At 36.5% G+C, this 17,192-nt stretch overlaps 1 protein-coding gene and 1 long non-coding RNA gene across 7 annotated transcripts in view; one reads left to right on the top strand and one right to left on the bottom strand.

Annotated features, from left to right (window-relative positions):
* The window catches only part of LOC138705043 (uncharacterized), a 136,225-nt gene that overhangs the window by 39,424 nt on the left and 79,609 nt on the right, over positions 1-17,192 (top strand). The window lies entirely within an intron of this gene.
* Positions 710-17,192, bottom strand: part of polo (Serine/threonine-protein kinase polo) — a 125,323-nt gene continuing 108,840 nt past the window's right edge. Inside the window, exon 10 of the mRNA XM_069833608.1 lies at positions 710-5,666. Coding sequence (XP_069689709.1) covers positions 5,487-5,666 — 180 coding nt within the window. The 3' untranslated portion in view covers positions 710-5,486. The remainder of the gene's footprint in view (positions 5,667-17,192) is intronic.

Raw genomic sequence — 17,192 nt, 5'->3', positions numbered from 1 at the left:
GAGGTTTTATTTCCTGGAGGAACAATAACTGCTTCAGCAACTTTCTTCAAGACATACGGATCAATTGGGGCCCTCTTAACTCCAGACTTACTTCGTGATATGATCTTAAAATAAAAGAAAAACAAAAACTGATAGTATCGTGTACTTTGGAACATGTTCCAAGGCACAATATGTTTGGTGTTCAAAGGCATAAAAAGGTGCAATTTTAAACAAATATGGTTTCCAAAACTAAAGATTCGAATAAATCATAGAAATTAAAATAAGTTATTACTTACCAGATGATAGGGAACACACCACACTTGAAAGATACTAACAAATACAATCTGGTTTTGTGTTAGAAAACATATATCAATGAACGAAATGTTTACTTTTGGTACTAAAAAAAACTTTTGTCCACGGAACTCACACTTTGCAGTAAATCAAACAAACTACGACCACAGCTACTTAGCAGCTTTCTCTACAATCTACTTCAGTTTGAATCCTCTAGGTAGCAGAAAAAATTAGAAAAAACAAAAAATATTCAAAGGTACACTATGCTAAAGGTACAACAGTTTCCCCTAATTTAATTCTCATAGAACTAATAGTAATTCTATCCTGTAATTTCGTGGTGTTATGTAATAGATATGAGGGAATTACATGGTATTTTTTTCTGGAATTTTAAAGCATTGGGTGAGGTTAAAATATCATTTCATAAAAATAAAATGCGTAATAATGCTTCACATTACATTTTAAATTTGAGAAAGAAACTTGTACAAAAAAGTCTTACTTTTAGCTTCAAATTGAAATATAGGGCCTACAGGACTTCTACAAAAGAATTTTCCGGTTTCGAACACATGTAATTTACGTTCTATGAATCTGAAGTGCATGAAAATAGCACCAATGGAAAGAGAAACTCAAAAGTTTAGTTGCAGCAACATTGTTTTCCTAGTTGGTAATGCTGCCTCATAATAGCACATATAAACAAATTTGTTCATCGTTGAGGAGAAATAGCTACTATAGCAAGATTCTTCACAAGTGGTTGCGATTTCATCCATACCGACTACAGTCGCTGCAAGCCTTAAAACCAGAGGACAAAGTGCTACGAAGACATTTCTGCATAAGTATACAGACTTTAATTGAAAACGATGATGAATTCATTTGTTTCATGGTGTTTTCTGACGAAGCCACTTTTCATCTTTCTGGTAAGGTGAACAGACATAACCTCAGAATCTGGGGGACGGAAACTCCGCGTACCTACGTGAAACTTGACTACAGGCTTGATGTGTGCCGTATTACCTGGGTGGGGGAGGGGGGGGAAGAGACACACTGAACATCTTTAAGTTAAGGAACTAAACTTTAAAAATTTTTCTTTCCAATGGTACTATTTTCATGCAACTCACATTCACAGAACGTAAATTACATGTGTTCGAAACCGCAAAAGTCTTTTGTAGGAGCCCTGTACAATAATTCTCTATGACAAATATAACCAAAATATGCTTTGTTATATAAAGAGGTGCACGCGAAATTTTGAAAACTTCGACAATCAATTATTGCGAAAATATACTTTTTTTTGGAAAACAAAACTATATATGCATTATATTTTATCCATTAGAATACACTGATAGAGTTTAAAAAAAATATCGAAGGCCCAGAGGTGACGTGGAATGACTCAGAAGTAATAATAATTACATAACTTCAATTCAATTATTACTTTTTCAAAGTAAAATGGTAGGATTATTTATTCTGTCAGTAGTCTCTCTATTTAAGGAGTCATTTCATGTCAAATCAACACAGGCCACAGTCTAACCCTTTTGGATAGTTACGAAACTTTGCAGATTTAAAGATTTTGTGGTTTTATTTAATTTTGTGAAGTATTAAAAACATCTGCTTAATACTTTATTCGGGATTAATATTTGAATTTCCAAAAAATCAGAGATTTTAATCTTCTTAATGTTAAAATTTAAATATCTCACGTTGTAATTGAGCCACAAGACTCTTAAAGACGCCATTTTCAAGCTTATGAAATAGATTTTAAAATGTTACATAACACTGTAACGATTTTGAACTACATTTGAAGGTCATAAGTTTAAAGTTATGACCTTGTAATTCTCGAACATAGTATAATTTTAAAATAACGGGAAAAAAATCCACATTAACATCCCATATTTGCTTAAAACATCCAGAAAAGTTGAGAGCTGGAACTAATAATAATTTCCGAGTAATTAAATACTTTGTTCCTGCCTACAGTAACCAGCACTACTAGCTAACAGCATTATACAGATTTTTCTCAGCCTTGGAAAACGTGTTAACAAATCTTAAAATATTATTATACCTCTAACAGATTCTGGCTAAAATGTAGATCTTATTATCAGACGATGTGTGTCAGAAAAAGAACAATTGTTTGTATACATCTTAAGTCTGATTAGTGAAATAATGTTACTAATCGGTAATACTCATATATGCAATGGAAAGGAAAAGGAATTGTACACCCCACCCCATTATCTCCTGGCTTAGTTGCCTCATGAGCGATGTTTCATTGGTGACTAAACATAGACACTTGTTCGTGGTTATGCTTCAAATGATGAACAATATTAGATCTGGACAAAGAAGGCTGTTATTTCGGCATTCTTATGAAAAGCACTCACATATTCCCTATTGTGTTAAAGTGTATGCATTTTAAGAGGTTATTGTACCTTAGAGAAGCAATTATGTAAGATTGCATTTAGCTGACAATCCTGAATGTTGCAATGTTTCAGATTTCAGCAGAAAATATTCTTTGTCACTGCTCTGTTCTCGCAAATTTAAGAGAATCTGTCACACAAATGTTTTTACATGACATGGTGATGAACAAAATCACTCCAATTTCTAGCATTTTAAATACATTTAGCACCTTGAATGGCTTAATTCAGTGGTTTCCAACCTGTGATCTGGGGACCACTGAGTGATTAGAAGGTATTTTAATTAAACTTAACTCTATCATGTTCTCTGATTTTTCCCATCTCTTTGGAATATTTTTTGCTTATCTCAGAATTTTGAGAGACAGAATTTAACACAAATGAGATCGTCTGAAGGATTTCTCTTGGTTTGCAAGTCTTGTCTACCAATGTGATATATTTAGTTTTTTTTTTTTTTTTTAATTCTCTAAATTCCCATCTTCAGGATCCAACTATACAGTGTTCACTGCTCAAAGTAAGACTGACGCAATGATAAAGAAATTAACTTGTAGTTTCACTGCATTAGCAATCGAGAATGCAATTCCATTTCCCTCTCCCAGCGACTTTCTTGCAACATATGATAATGCACTCTTACCAGATATAGGAAATATATAGAACACATTGACAATACAATCAAATTAAGGAATATTTTCCATCCTGCAATGGAAGAAACAATTTGACGAATAACCTCTTCTTGATGACAAAAATAGTTTGTCCGTCAAAGAAGAGGAGCTCTTATAACTATCTTTTGCTTTGAGTATAAAAATCGTGTTTCCTACAATTCTGTTGCAAACTTGGCAATATGCACAACCTCATATACAATAAAACACTTAAAAGTAATTTGCATTAACGCACAATACTTGTGCGAGTCTATACATTTTCTGCTGTAGTCTTCTTGAACAATTATACAGAAGTGAACTTAACGTTGAGCCAGACTTGCGACTTAGAGTATCTACAATTGAGCCAGATTTCGCAAAACTGACAGCTACAAGGCAACATCAACAATTCTATTGACAACCTTATGGTAAGTCTAAAAACTGGGTTCATTTTCGACAGCAAAGGCATGATAGTACGAAAAGTAACTTTGTGTTAAGGTATTTTCAGGTTATACTAAAAAGTTAAAACTAAAATTCAGCCTAAAATTGCTACCAATTCAGCAAGCATGATGAATTCAATACATTACATAAACAATTATTACATTATGCAATAAATTTACAGGGTCCATCAAAATGTAATATGAGCTTCAAGAGTCCATAGCACTCAAAATGTTGGAAACCACTGGCTTAAGTGATGCCCGAATTACAGAGAAGTTCTAAGGCAGTAGCAGAATTGCACCCATAAGAATGTGTGTGGCAATTTTTTTTTCATATTCCACCCTCTGCAATGCAGTCCAATACCTTCTGCACTTATTCAAATATTGAAAAACGATCACCCTGCTCAGTAGAATGGCACATCTTAAGGTAAATTCAAATATTCATTATAAAGCAATAACATTTACTTGTAATTCAACTGATAGTAGGAATGCAACTTTACTGGTTATCTTCGAGAAATTACATATACAAAGTTTCGTTTAAAAGAAAAAAAAAAAAAAAAAAACAGTTCACAAAAAAAAAATTATAAAATAAAATAAAATCCACAGCACTGCAGGATGCCATTAAGTCTTGTAATAATTTTGAACAGAAGTGAAGCAATAGACACACATTTCTAGTAAGAAAGACATGACTTACAATATCTGTTGCTACACATTTTAAATCATAAGATATTTTCCTGGTTTGAAACCTAGTTTTACTACTACAATTAAATCAGATACATACTAGTACCACATATTTGGCACGATGGCTACAATAGTAGTAACACTAATAAACACAAACCAGAAGAAAATTAGGCTATTTAACGAAGTGAACAAAATGTTTACGAACAGATTTTTCTTTTAGTTGTCAGCTGTAAAATGTAGTCTCATGTCTTTCATCAGTAAATATATCTGTCTGTTCATATGCCACATTTGAATTACAGTCTGATCTGAGCATATCTGCACATTATTCGTAAACATTTTTTAACTTAACATAAAAACCAACATGTTAATGACAGCAGTTTATGTCACGTGTTTCCAATAATGGAATGCTCTGTATTCCTATCTGCAAAATACTTTAAAATGACATTTCTAAAAACGAACTTAAGATTAAAAAAAAAAAAAATCTTACAAAAGTACAATACGAATTACTGCCTTCAGACATTTACAACACAAATAATGTGCAGAAAAGTTCTTAAAATTCAGATAAAATTAACAAGATATATGTAATTCACTGAAAGTTAGCAACTAAAATTAATACTATTTTGTATTTTACCCCTATTTTATACTACCTAAATTCCATAATTGGCAAATCTCTCATACAAGTGGAAAATGTTTGCCCAATCTTCAGCATCATGTAATTAAGTAGTAATTTTTAATTAAAGTTATTCACTTTAGCACTCTCACAAATAGCTTATCAAAACGAAACATGAGACACTATCAATATTATGGTTAAATAATACCCGATTTGCATGTGAATTATATGCACTTTACTTTTGATGTTTATTTTTTATAGTGCCAGATACTTTCAAATTTCATGCTAAGATCTAACTCGAGTGCTTCTTCTATTAATAAAGCAGCACACTGTAATATGCATTCACTAAATCATTAATGTAAGGTTGTATCCTCAATTATTTGTATGGGTAAAATGAACATTACAAAATAAATGTAACTTTCAGAAAATCACATCACCTTGTCCAAACATTGCCATAAAATACCAATCATCACAGAATAACATTTATCTTGTCCAATGCATATTTGAGACAGCTGGCAAGAGACTTGTTGCAGCCATTCTTTTCGATGGAGCTGAACCGATATGTACGAAAGTTCTTGTTCTCATCAATGTATGTGACGGCAGCCATAAGAGGACACATGATTATCTTGGTATGGTCCATGAAATTTATCTGCAAATTGAAAAGAAATGTTACAGGGATTGCTGTCAAACACTGAATATTTACAAATCTTCACACAGAATATGAAAGTATGTAATAAACAGGAGTGAAAATTAACAAGAGAATGTGGTAAATTTTGTCAGGAGTCCTCCTGTCCAGACAGGATTCTTTCACATACCATAAATCTAATGAGACAAAAAACAACGTTGACAAGTGAGTGTGTGTATGTACAAGCTAAAAAAAAAAAAAAAAAAAAAAAAAAAAAAAAAAAAAAAAAAAAAAAAAAACCATAAATAAATAAAGGAGGAAAGGCACGGAAAGTCAACTTAAACCATGGTCAGAAAGGAAAAACAAAAAATAGATCGGAGAGAGATAGAGAGGTGTCTAAGTGTATTGTATAAACGACGAAGGAACACAGAAACTCGGCATGTATAAGAACCCAACGAGCATCAAATACCAACAGGCATCGAAGCAAAGATAATCAGTCAGCACAGCTGTCTACTCCTGCGACATCTGTAGGAAAGACCTCGACAATGAGAATTCCATACAATGCAAGAACTGTAAGAGAATACAACATTTTGAATGCAACGGACTTACAAGAGGGGAATGTGACATAGCAAAAAGAAAAAATTTCAAGCTTACATGGCTGTGCTCAGACTGTAAGCCCAAATTACTGAAAACAGCAGATATAGAAGCCAGGCTGGCTGAAAAGCTAAAGACACAAATAGAAGTAATCATGATGGAAATGAGATGTGGTTTAGAAGACACATTCAGGGAAGAAATCAAGACGTCAATAAGGCAGGAGCTGAAACAACACCTGCAACGGCGACCAAACCAAGAACCTCCAACCCATGACAGAGAAGGAAGGAAACACCCACTCACAGAAAGGAAACTGACACAACAAACGAACAAGCCACTAGAGAAGACCACATCACGAGCGAGCAACAATTCTGTGGTGTTTGGGTAAAGGGAGATGTCATAAAAATGAGTTCGGATATAAGTGAAAGTTAAACTTGGAACCCTTATTATAAATAATTTTCTACACAAATAAAACACATCAACTGCTAGTATTCTTTGATTTTTGAACACCCAATTGTATAATTTAACTTGTGTGTTCATCTGGGGAACAAAATTCCATCTGCACAAAAAAATGACATACCCCTTTACCTGAACACCACAGAATTGTCCCAAGAGATCATAATGGACGAAATTGAGACCAACGCAGAAATCAAGAAGCAGTGACCTCAAACGAAAATAACCATGAAGAACAAGGAAACTGGACAGAAGTGAGAATACGTATGATCAACACGCGCATCACAGGGACAAGGGAGACCAGAAACATCCTCAGAGCTGCGGACCGGACAGCATGGTTATATGTAGACCATCTACACCAATCGGTCGAGCAGGAAGACCTTGTCATGCTCCTGGAAGAAAACATCATCAGAGGAAAGACAGAATGCGAGGAACTGAGTATCTATGGGCTCAAACAGAGCTTTTAGAGTGGGGATCCCATTCGATTTAGACCAGGCAGAGGAACCACAATTCTGACCGAAAATCATTGTCGTGAGACAATATCTTTTTCGGAGAAGACAGATAGCAATAGCAATAGCCACACCATCAGAGGAAACACTGAGTGACTATGCCAGGAAAAAAAGAATGTACAAAGACCTTACAAGAGAATCCAAAACAAGACACTAGGAAGAACAAGCAAAGATAATAAGAGAAGATGCACAAAATGATCCCTATAGAGCACTGAACAAAGAAAGCCGATGTTCCTGAGAGATATTCCCATAGAAACATGGGTGCAACATATAAACAAGTGCTAAGATCCAAAGACACCAGGCCACGCCCAAACACGGGCAGTGAAGAAAGCAGGAGAATCGTTGAACCCTTCACATTAGAAGATGTACAGGAAACAATCATAAGCCTGAAGAATAAAAAAATCTTGTGGGCCAGACAAGATCTATAATGAGCACCAGAAGAGCATAGCCCCAATTCTCATGGAAGCTTCGACTAATCTCTTTAATGAATGCCTACAACAGGGAAGGATACCCGAAAGATGGAGAATGTCAAAGATCAAACTGCTCTACAAGGAAAAGAGTAATGCCAGTGACTCAAACTCGTACAGGGGCATAGCATTAGAATGCACACTACTCAAAGTCTTCCCCAGGCTACTCACACAGAGACTAACCAATATCATCGACAGACACATCCCCGAGGAGCAATTCGGATTCAGGAAAAATTGCTCAACAACCCAAGCTGTGGAATGCCTCTCAGGCAGCCAAAGGAGAAACTCCATGCTATATTTGTCGACTATGTGAAAGCATTTGACACAGTTAACAGATCGAAACTCTTGACCAAACTTGAACATCTTGTAGGAAAAGAGAACCCTATCGCTCAAATAGCAAAGGACATAATGACAAATAACAGCATCCAGATTGACGACACGGTTACCATCTTCGATTGAATAGACTGGAGTACTCCAAGGAGACCCACAAGTCCACTTCTGTTTAACACTGCAACATATGATGTGATACAGACAATAAAAGCAGAAGAGGTAAAGATATACATTTATGCAGGTGACATGGTCCTGGCATCAATATCAAAGAACCCTTTGCAGGTAGCATTTAACCGGTTAGTAGAATGGGCCCGGAACAATGACCTCGCTCCAAACAGGACTAAGACTGTGACGATGACCTTCAGAAGAAGAGGCAAGCAAGCGGCAGCTGACACCATTTATTTAGAAGGACAACCATTGACCAGTGTAAGAAACTTCAAGTATCTAGGGATAACATTATAACCTCAAGGAAAAGTCTATACAATCCACATCAAAGACAAAGTAGCAGCCGCAATATTGTCTGTGAACGACATAAAACACCTATCAAAGATCTATCTAGAAACAGCAATGAAAATATTTAAAGTAAAAATGCCAATTATCACATATGGGATTCACCTCATCTGCCAGTATCTCACGAAGAATAACTTAAAAGATCTAGCAAAGGTAAAAACAGCATTCCTGAAACATGTACTCTGCCTCTCCAAATTCTCACCATCACAACTCACCTACAAGCTAAGCAGAGAAACTATGCTACTGGAGGATATACACCTAGAAATACTGCTGCCGTCCACACCGGCATATGAATCTACCGTCGCCGAACACTGCAGGAAGAAGACAGAAATACCAGCATACTTCTACAACACTGATGTCATGACTAGAGACGATTGGAAGGAAGCCAACTATGAACTGAGACATATGACAACCCAACTGGCAGTTCACGGACTTCACCATAAAATATGCCATACCGAAAACTTCCATGAACCAAGTGCAGATTGCGTGTGTTCCTTGTGTGGGAAGGACTTTGGAAGATACCAGGGCCGCCGAGAAGGGGGGGCAAAGGGGGCAAGTGCATATGGGCCTGTGAGCAGTAAGGGCCCGTCAGATTAAGTGAGTCTGATTACTTTTTATTATCACAAATAGTTATTCACAGATACATACCGGTACTAAAAAAGTCTCTAAGAACATTTGTTATAGTGGAACACAGACTTCTGAAGTGTTCAAGGTCGTACGGAGTTTCGGTCGCTTACCCACCCTCCTCACGAACTTTTCCCTTTGCAAGTTACACTGCAAAAAATAATCTCGTCAGTCTCCTTGTGTTCATCTCGTCCATTCATTCTTGATCGTCTCAGTTCCTTTTAGGCCTATAGGTCGTTTATAATTTACTAGTGAGCGTCTCGTCAATTGTGAAAGAAGGCTTATGAAATAGTGTTGTAGTAACACGAGATAATCAGGAGAAAGTAACTGATAAGACGATCAGGAGTGATTAAATGATTGGGGCGAAAGTGACAAGAGATGAAAAAAAAAAGATTTAAGACAATGGGAAGGAAAATAAAATCCGGAACTATTAGGGTAGAACGACTGACGAGACGGCGTGAAATAACAGATAGCTGAGAACATTTTAATAGGGACGTAGCTGAAAGGACAATCAGAACTGAATTAATTTGATCAGAAAAAAAATTACTGAAGAAACAACTGTAAGTGAAATGAAGGGAAGGAAAAAAAAGATTGACGAGATTAATAATAGGCCTAGTAAACTGATTGAAGGGACGATCAAGAGGAAAATTAGATGATGGACGAGACTATGAAACGGAAAATGAATCATGAGATGGTTAGGAGAATGGAAAGGTGGGCATGGATCATTTTGTAGGGACTCAATCGCGTCAATACAAACATTTCTTAAAATGTTTAAACTAACAACAAAAGATTTTGCCATAACTCTGAGTTTTATTGGAAGAAATAGCTGATGACTCACTGCTAGAAAGATATTAAAAATATTTGTAAACAAAAAATGATCTATTTAGTCTGGCTACGCTTATTTAGACTGTGAAGCATACTCGAATAATAATAGTATTTATTAAACACAAGTTATACAACTTCAGACTTCTTTTTATTTGTTCTGGACACCTGGCTTAGGATCTCGCAGAGTGACTGTGATAATGGAACATTGGTGGAATGACAATGATGAGGGGAAATGGGAGAACTCCGATAAAAAAACCCTCGCGCCCACTTTGTTCACCATCCAGACGGGGATCGAACTCGGGTCGCCACGGTGCAAGGCAGAGAGACTAATCACTCGGCCACAAGTTATTGAATGCTTGAAAAAGTATCTACATATATAAAATAGAATAACAGAGCTTAAGTTTAGACAATTCTCAGCTATACACATAACACAGAACAGCACAGCACAAGCTTAGACAGGATACTGAATTTCGGTTTTGTCTTTGCAGTGTAGGAAGTTCAGATTTTTACAGTAGAACCGGTCCCCAGCCCATTAGGGTGGTAGGAGGGTGAGTAAGTTTGCAGTAAGAAGAAGGGAAAGTGTGTGACCTTGGCAACCACAAATGCTTGTGGACGACTATACATGAATGTGGCATATTAACCAACAATAGTAGAATTAATACAAATTACCACTTCATTATGTGAATGTTTAACTTTTATATAATAGAATATCAAATTCCCATGTTAACAATCATCGACATGACACTTGACAGCTCCAGCATTTGCCTGAAATATGTTCCCGTCGCTTGTACCGAAAACGTTCAATTGGCTTGTCCTCTTAGTGGACTCTCCCGAATCCAAGCCGGAGGATTACATTTCCTTTTCAGTAGGGCCTACATAGTATGTTTCGTGACGAAACTTTCGTCTTTTCGTTGTCGTTTGTCTAGTAAATTCTGTTCATTAGTGTTACGAGTGGACAAAGGACAAGTAGAAGCATAAGTCGCGAGTTAAGAAGTGCAAGGAGAAACAGAAAAATTGGAACATATTAAGGAAGGGAGTAGAACTTTGTTTGAAGTGGTGTGAAATTGACCTCCTTGGAAAACTAAAAAGTAGCAGACAAATTGTGTCACTGAATGTGTTGTTCGAAAACAAGAGCCTTTCCAAAAACAGTATTACAGTATTTTCAAAACTCAACAATGGAGAATGTGTTCCCAGAGATTGCCTAGTGTGCAGTGGAACAAATCAGAGAAAACAGTACAGTGACTGATTTGTTTCACTCCACACTAGTCAGTCTCTGGCAACACATTCTTCACTCTTGAGTTTTGAAAATAATACTGGAAAGGCTCTTGTTCCGTCACTTGGAAGGTTATTAGGCAGGTTGGGGGTACTTTTTCGAACAACACATTCAATGACACAATTTGTCTGCCATTTTTTACTTTTCCAAGGTCGCATATTACTTGCCATGACTCAGAGTTAGGAACTGGTGTGGGTAAATTTACTTCACTTGCACATATTAACACATCATTTTTACTATTGTTTGCTTGTTCTGATTCAATACTGCTGTTATCAGAAATTCTTTCTAGACAGCCACAATCATCAGTATTCACTTCTAAGTATGAACTATCTTCATTTTTGATAACCTGAACAGACAGGCTTGAGATTGGTTTATTTTCTGCACCTTCAATAGCAATGCTCAATTTCACACCAACTTCAAATAAAATGAAGGAAATAAAAATGTATTCAGAGTAACAATGTGTCAGGAAAGACTCAGTAACCTTGGCCTCCTTAGTCTGAAGAGCGATCGTCTACGGTCTATGGGCAAGCAGATGGTGCGTTGCTGTTGTAGACAATTTTCAGCAGGACGCCAAAATGTGCATGACAAAGAGCGCATGGGAGGCCAACCATCATCACAGACGACCTTGTGGAGCAACGCACCATCTGCTTGCTCATGACGTTAGGCCCATAGACCTGGCACAGCTGACAATCAATTTCAATCAGCGCTATTCAAAAACTTTATCACTAACCGCACTTCACACGTGGCGGGAGCTGATATAGGAACATCCACCTTCAATCAATGCAACGAAGCTACTGAGAGCACTTGGGAAGTTCCGCTAGCGCATGCGCCATGTCAGGACATTACTCTATCATGTACATGCAGTCGCTTCGCGCAACATATGGTTTACTAGCTGTGGGACGAGTGAGAAAGTTACTTTATGGACGCGCCTCGTATGTAGGCCCTACTGAAGAAGAAGTGTGATGAGTGTAATATATTGTGCTAATGTGAAGTTTTGCTAAAAGTTTTCAATGTACGAGGGGGATCCAGGAAATAACGACCGTTTTGTTGTAATAATTAAAAAAATATATATTTATTTGAAAAAAAAAAAAAAAAAACAAAGTCTGTTACATAACTGAAGCTTCCTTTACTTCTCTACATAATCACCACCTACATTTAAACATTTGTCGTATCTGTTCACTAGCTTTAGAATTCCCGTGTTGTACTCCTCTGCCACCAGTTCATTAAGCCAGGTGTTCACCGTCTTCAACTCTTCATCACTTCCAAAACGCGTACCATCCAGAAAGTCTTTCAGCTTAGTGAAAAGGTGAAAATCACTAGGAGCAAGGTTTGGACTATAGGGCGGATGATCAAAGATTTCTCAACCGAATTGATCCAGCAATTCTCGAGTTGAAGCAGCAGTGTGCGGGCGGGCGTTGTCGTGAAGAAGCACAACTCCTCTTGAAAGCATTCCTCACCTCTTGTTTTGGATGGCTCGCCGTAGTTTTCATAAAGTCTTACAATAACGATTTGCATTGATCGTAGTGCCTTTTGGCATGAAATCCAGCAAAAGAACACCTTTGCGATCCCAAAAGACAGTAGCCATGACTTTTTGTGTTGAGAGAGTCTGTTTGAATTTTCTCGGTTTCTTGGGTGATGAGGGATGATGCCACTGACGTGATTGGCGCTTGGTCTCTGGGGTGTTGTGAGACACCCATGTCTCATCACCAGTCACAATTTGATCAAGAAAGGCATCTCCATCTGTGTGATATCGCATCAAGAATGTCAATGCTGAGGCCATTCTCTGAGTTTTGTGTTGGTCACTCAGTTGCCGTGGAACCCATCGTGCACAGATTTTGTGGTAGCCAAGATGTTGCGACACAATTTCACCAAGCAAAGAACGAGAAATGTCAGGAAAGGCAATATGCAATTCATCGAGTGATGTGCGCCTGTCTTGCAAGATTCTGTCGTTCACTTTAGTCTTCAGGTCTTCTGTGATGAGTGATGAGCGTTCGGGTCGAGTTTCATCGTGGACATTTGTTTGCCCATTGATGAACATTTCGCCCCATTTTCTCACATTTCTTTCATTCATTACAGTATCACCATACACTTCTTTCAATTGCCGGTAAATTACTGTAGGTTTCAAATGTCGGGCATTCAAAAATCGAATCACACTCCTCACCTCACAGTCGGTGGGATTATCAATCACATCGTTCATTTTGAAGTAACACAAAATGCACAATGGCGACTTGTTGCAACCAGTACTCACAACATTATGAGAACACATGTTAAGGAAGCCAGTTGACCTTCAAACAAGGAAGGGGAGTCAGCTGCGCGGCGGGTATGCGCAAACGGTCGTTATTTCCTGGATCCCCCTTGTAACTAAAGTGTAGGCTACATTTTTAGATTCGTATCTGTGTATGGGGTTATCTTTTATTTATTTTGCAAATAATTATGGTCAGAATAATTGTTAACTTGTCATTTTTAACTTTTTTTTTCAACGGGGCCCAAACACAATATTGCACAGGGGTCCATAAATCCTGTCGGCGGCCCTGGAAGATACCATGTACTCGAGTGCAAAAAGCGCTTAGTGTCTCTCACAAAGTTTTGCAACAGCGAGAATTTTTAAACTCTTGTAATATGCACACTGTGCGGTTTTCTCTATTATTATAATTCTAATGATATATATTTTTTGCATGGTAAACAACAAATAAGTACAAATTTATTACAATTAAATTTTAACAATCACGAAACTACAAAAATACATATTAAATGTAACAGAAACAAAAATACATTAAAAACTATTATATACATTAAACAAGAATGAACATGTAAAATATTTAAACAGAAACAGAAATATAAATTGAAAAGTTTATCCCCATATGAGCAAACACTCATGGGTGGGAGTTCAAAACCGACAAGCGGAAAGATGAAGACAAAATAAACAATATATGCAATTACCTTTTGAGCTTATATTGATTGTATAATCGTTTTTTTAAGTAGGCATCAGTTTTTTTATTTGCTGTGGTGGTTACATCACCCACTCATTGAAAACCCCCAGTATGAGTGGAGGACTGCACCTGCCATTGGTCAATGGATTCCTCGAACCTTGCTCTTTTTGCAGACAACATGGTTATGTGGACATCTTCATCACAATTAAATAAATCCAGGGTTTTAATGGAAAATGCTCTAAATGTATTAGAAAGTTAGAATAACAGCAATTTGATGACTGTTCATACCCCCCCCCCCCCAAAAAAACCCAACAATCCAAATATTCAGCTTAAGGAAAAAGAAGTATTCAAGAAACACTACAGTTCTCTTCATAAACTCCCCCCTGAAGCTAAAAAGAAGCAAAGAAGGATTAAAAAGGACCTCAAAGTCTTTAAAAAACAAAGCTGACAAAACAAAACAAATTATATATTTAGCAAAGACTTCACTATAGAAGTAAATTTTGCTATTCAGAAGTTGAAAGATAAGTATCCTGGACCAGATAAAATATATGCTGAAATTTTTAAGCACCTTGGGAAAAAGGGAAATAATACATTACTAAAACTCTTTAACCTATCAAGGACCACCTCCATACCTGCAAAGTGGAAAAAAGCAATATTATCGTCTCTGTTCTCAAAAAGGACAAAACAGCTGATGTTAATAATTAATAAAGCCCGGATTTCTAAGCACAATCAAACAGTAAAATAACCACGAAAAATGGTGAAAATAAGCAAAAACGAATGCACGGAAACAGTAAAATAAGCATGAAAAATGGTGAAAATAAGCACCGAAATAAGCAAAAACAAATACACGGAAATATGGTAAATTATTTGTTTCGTAGAATTCTTATCTTATTGAAGGCTGTTGCAGTATACAGAGAAGGTCATCCTGAGATTTTCCTGTGTGAAGCTCCTGCATCTGTCAGGGAAGAATGATTTGAACAGTGAAAATGTTCTTTCGACGTCGCATGATGTTACATGTGCAAGTGAATAGCACCACAGTTCTTCTTCGGTGAATTCTTCTTCAATATCTGTTTTTTTCACCAGAAAACTTTTTAGAAACTTGACACAGTGTTTTGTAACTGGAATTTTTCTGTAATACCTGACTGAGTTTGTCGAACGCAATTTTTGCAACCCCATGTGTTTCTGAAGATAATGTTACCGAAATTTCGTCTATCAGAGAAAGTGAATGTTCCAAGGAATTATTTCGAGCTTCCAACTGCTTTAAAATTTCAGGTATTTTGGAGAACGGTTACGGATGTACTAAATCTTTCCTTGGATGCCATTTCTAGCAAAACATTCATGGGCTGTGGCAATGCTGACTGCATCTTCTGCATTTAGGAAATTCAAAACATTTTTCACTTCACTGAAATGTTCCGCGTAGTATGACATAGCCAGTAACTACATACCTCATCGAATTAGATTGGCTGAGGAGGTAATGACAAATTTGGAAGGAGTTCAAGAAATTTTTGAATTCTAATCGGTGACTTTATAAACACTTTCTTCACGCTGAAAACAAGAAGATGCACGTCTTTATACTGCCTAGTTGCAGAAGCTTGGGGAGCAATCCCAAGGTTCTCTCCCAATTAGAACTACGCAGTATTTCACAACATCCTGTGTTATACTCTAGCATTGCTTTCTTACGCATTTGGCTGAAGTTAATTTTTTATTAGCCATTAAAAAAATTGAATCTGTGATAAATGATGGCTAGGAGTGAACTATGCAACTTTAAAATTAGTTTTGGGTAAAATATGCTGTTTTAATTAAAAATAGTAAAATAAGTAAGCAAAAGCGATTTCCTGCAAAATAAGCATTTATAAGCATTAATAAACATAGTTAAAACTGCTTATCTTTAAAAGTGTGGAAAAGAAAATGCATTTTGCTTAGAAATCCGTGCTTTAATAATTACAGACCAATTTCTTTAACAAATATTATTGCAAAAACAGCAGAACATATGATTTTGGCAAGGCTAAATTGGTTTTTAGAAAATAACAATTTACTAACAACAGCACAAACATGATTCAGACATCTATCCACAAAATAAAATGTAATTCAGCTATCCCAAGATGTTAAAGAAGCTTTCAACAAAAAAGCAAGATACTTTAGGAACCTTCATTGACATTGAGAAAGCATATAATACAATATGGAGATATAAATTACTTGAAACATTAACAAAACTTGGCATTCAAAATAATATGTTAAACCGGATCACACTAGGGTGATTGTATGTGTAAGTGTTCGTGTAGTGTATGAAATGAGTAATGATGATAAAAATGAGGAAGGGAGAAGGTGAAACTTGGTGACGGCACATAGCCTACTCATATCGAATAGCACCAAGGGGGCCGCCAGACTTAACTTCTCTGTCCGACGGACGAATCACTATCAACAGTGACATACAGCTTCTTTTCATATGCACTGCGGAGAGATTTGGGATTTAATCCAGGCATATTGGTGCACAATCTAGTGATTAGAAGTTGTGCATCACCATCTCTCCTGAGGTAGAAATTTTACTTGGCAGACACCATTACATTATATCTGAATGAAACTCAGTACACATGCCTAACTAGCTGTATGTCTGTAAAATTTCAAGCTGGTAATCCAAAAACTGTAGAGTTTAGAAATTTCATTACCCATAACTGGCAAAAATTTCTACAGTTATAGTCTACAGCAAGCAAAAAGTTAAGCTCTAATATTTGTTATAAAAGCATAAATCGAATAACCTTCATGCTCTCTACTCCTTGATCAATTTTTTTAACAGCCAGATTTTAAGACTAAAATGCTACTTTTAGGGATGGTCCACTTCGGGGGGGGGGGGGGGGGAATTAAGACCCATTTTCGATTCAGAAAGGATGACTCTCAAATTAAGTCCATTTGCTTATATGAGTTGTCGAAATCTTCAGTAGTACCGTATTTCATGGTGTAATCATTGCACCCTCATTTATAGATCACATAATAGTCACATGGATATTTTTGTTTATCACGATCAAGAATTATTTAAAAAT

The sequence above is a fragment of the Periplaneta americana genome, chromosome 8, assembly GCF_040183065.1.
Source record: "Periplaneta americana isolate PAMFEO1 chromosome 8, P.americana_PAMFEO1_priV1, whole genome shotgun sequence".
Lineage (NCBI taxonomy): Eukaryota > Metazoa > Arthropoda > Insecta > Blattodea > Blattidae > Periplaneta > Periplaneta americana.
The sequence above is the reverse complement of the archived record's forward strand: the minus strand, read 5'-3'. Positions and strand labels throughout refer to the sequence as shown.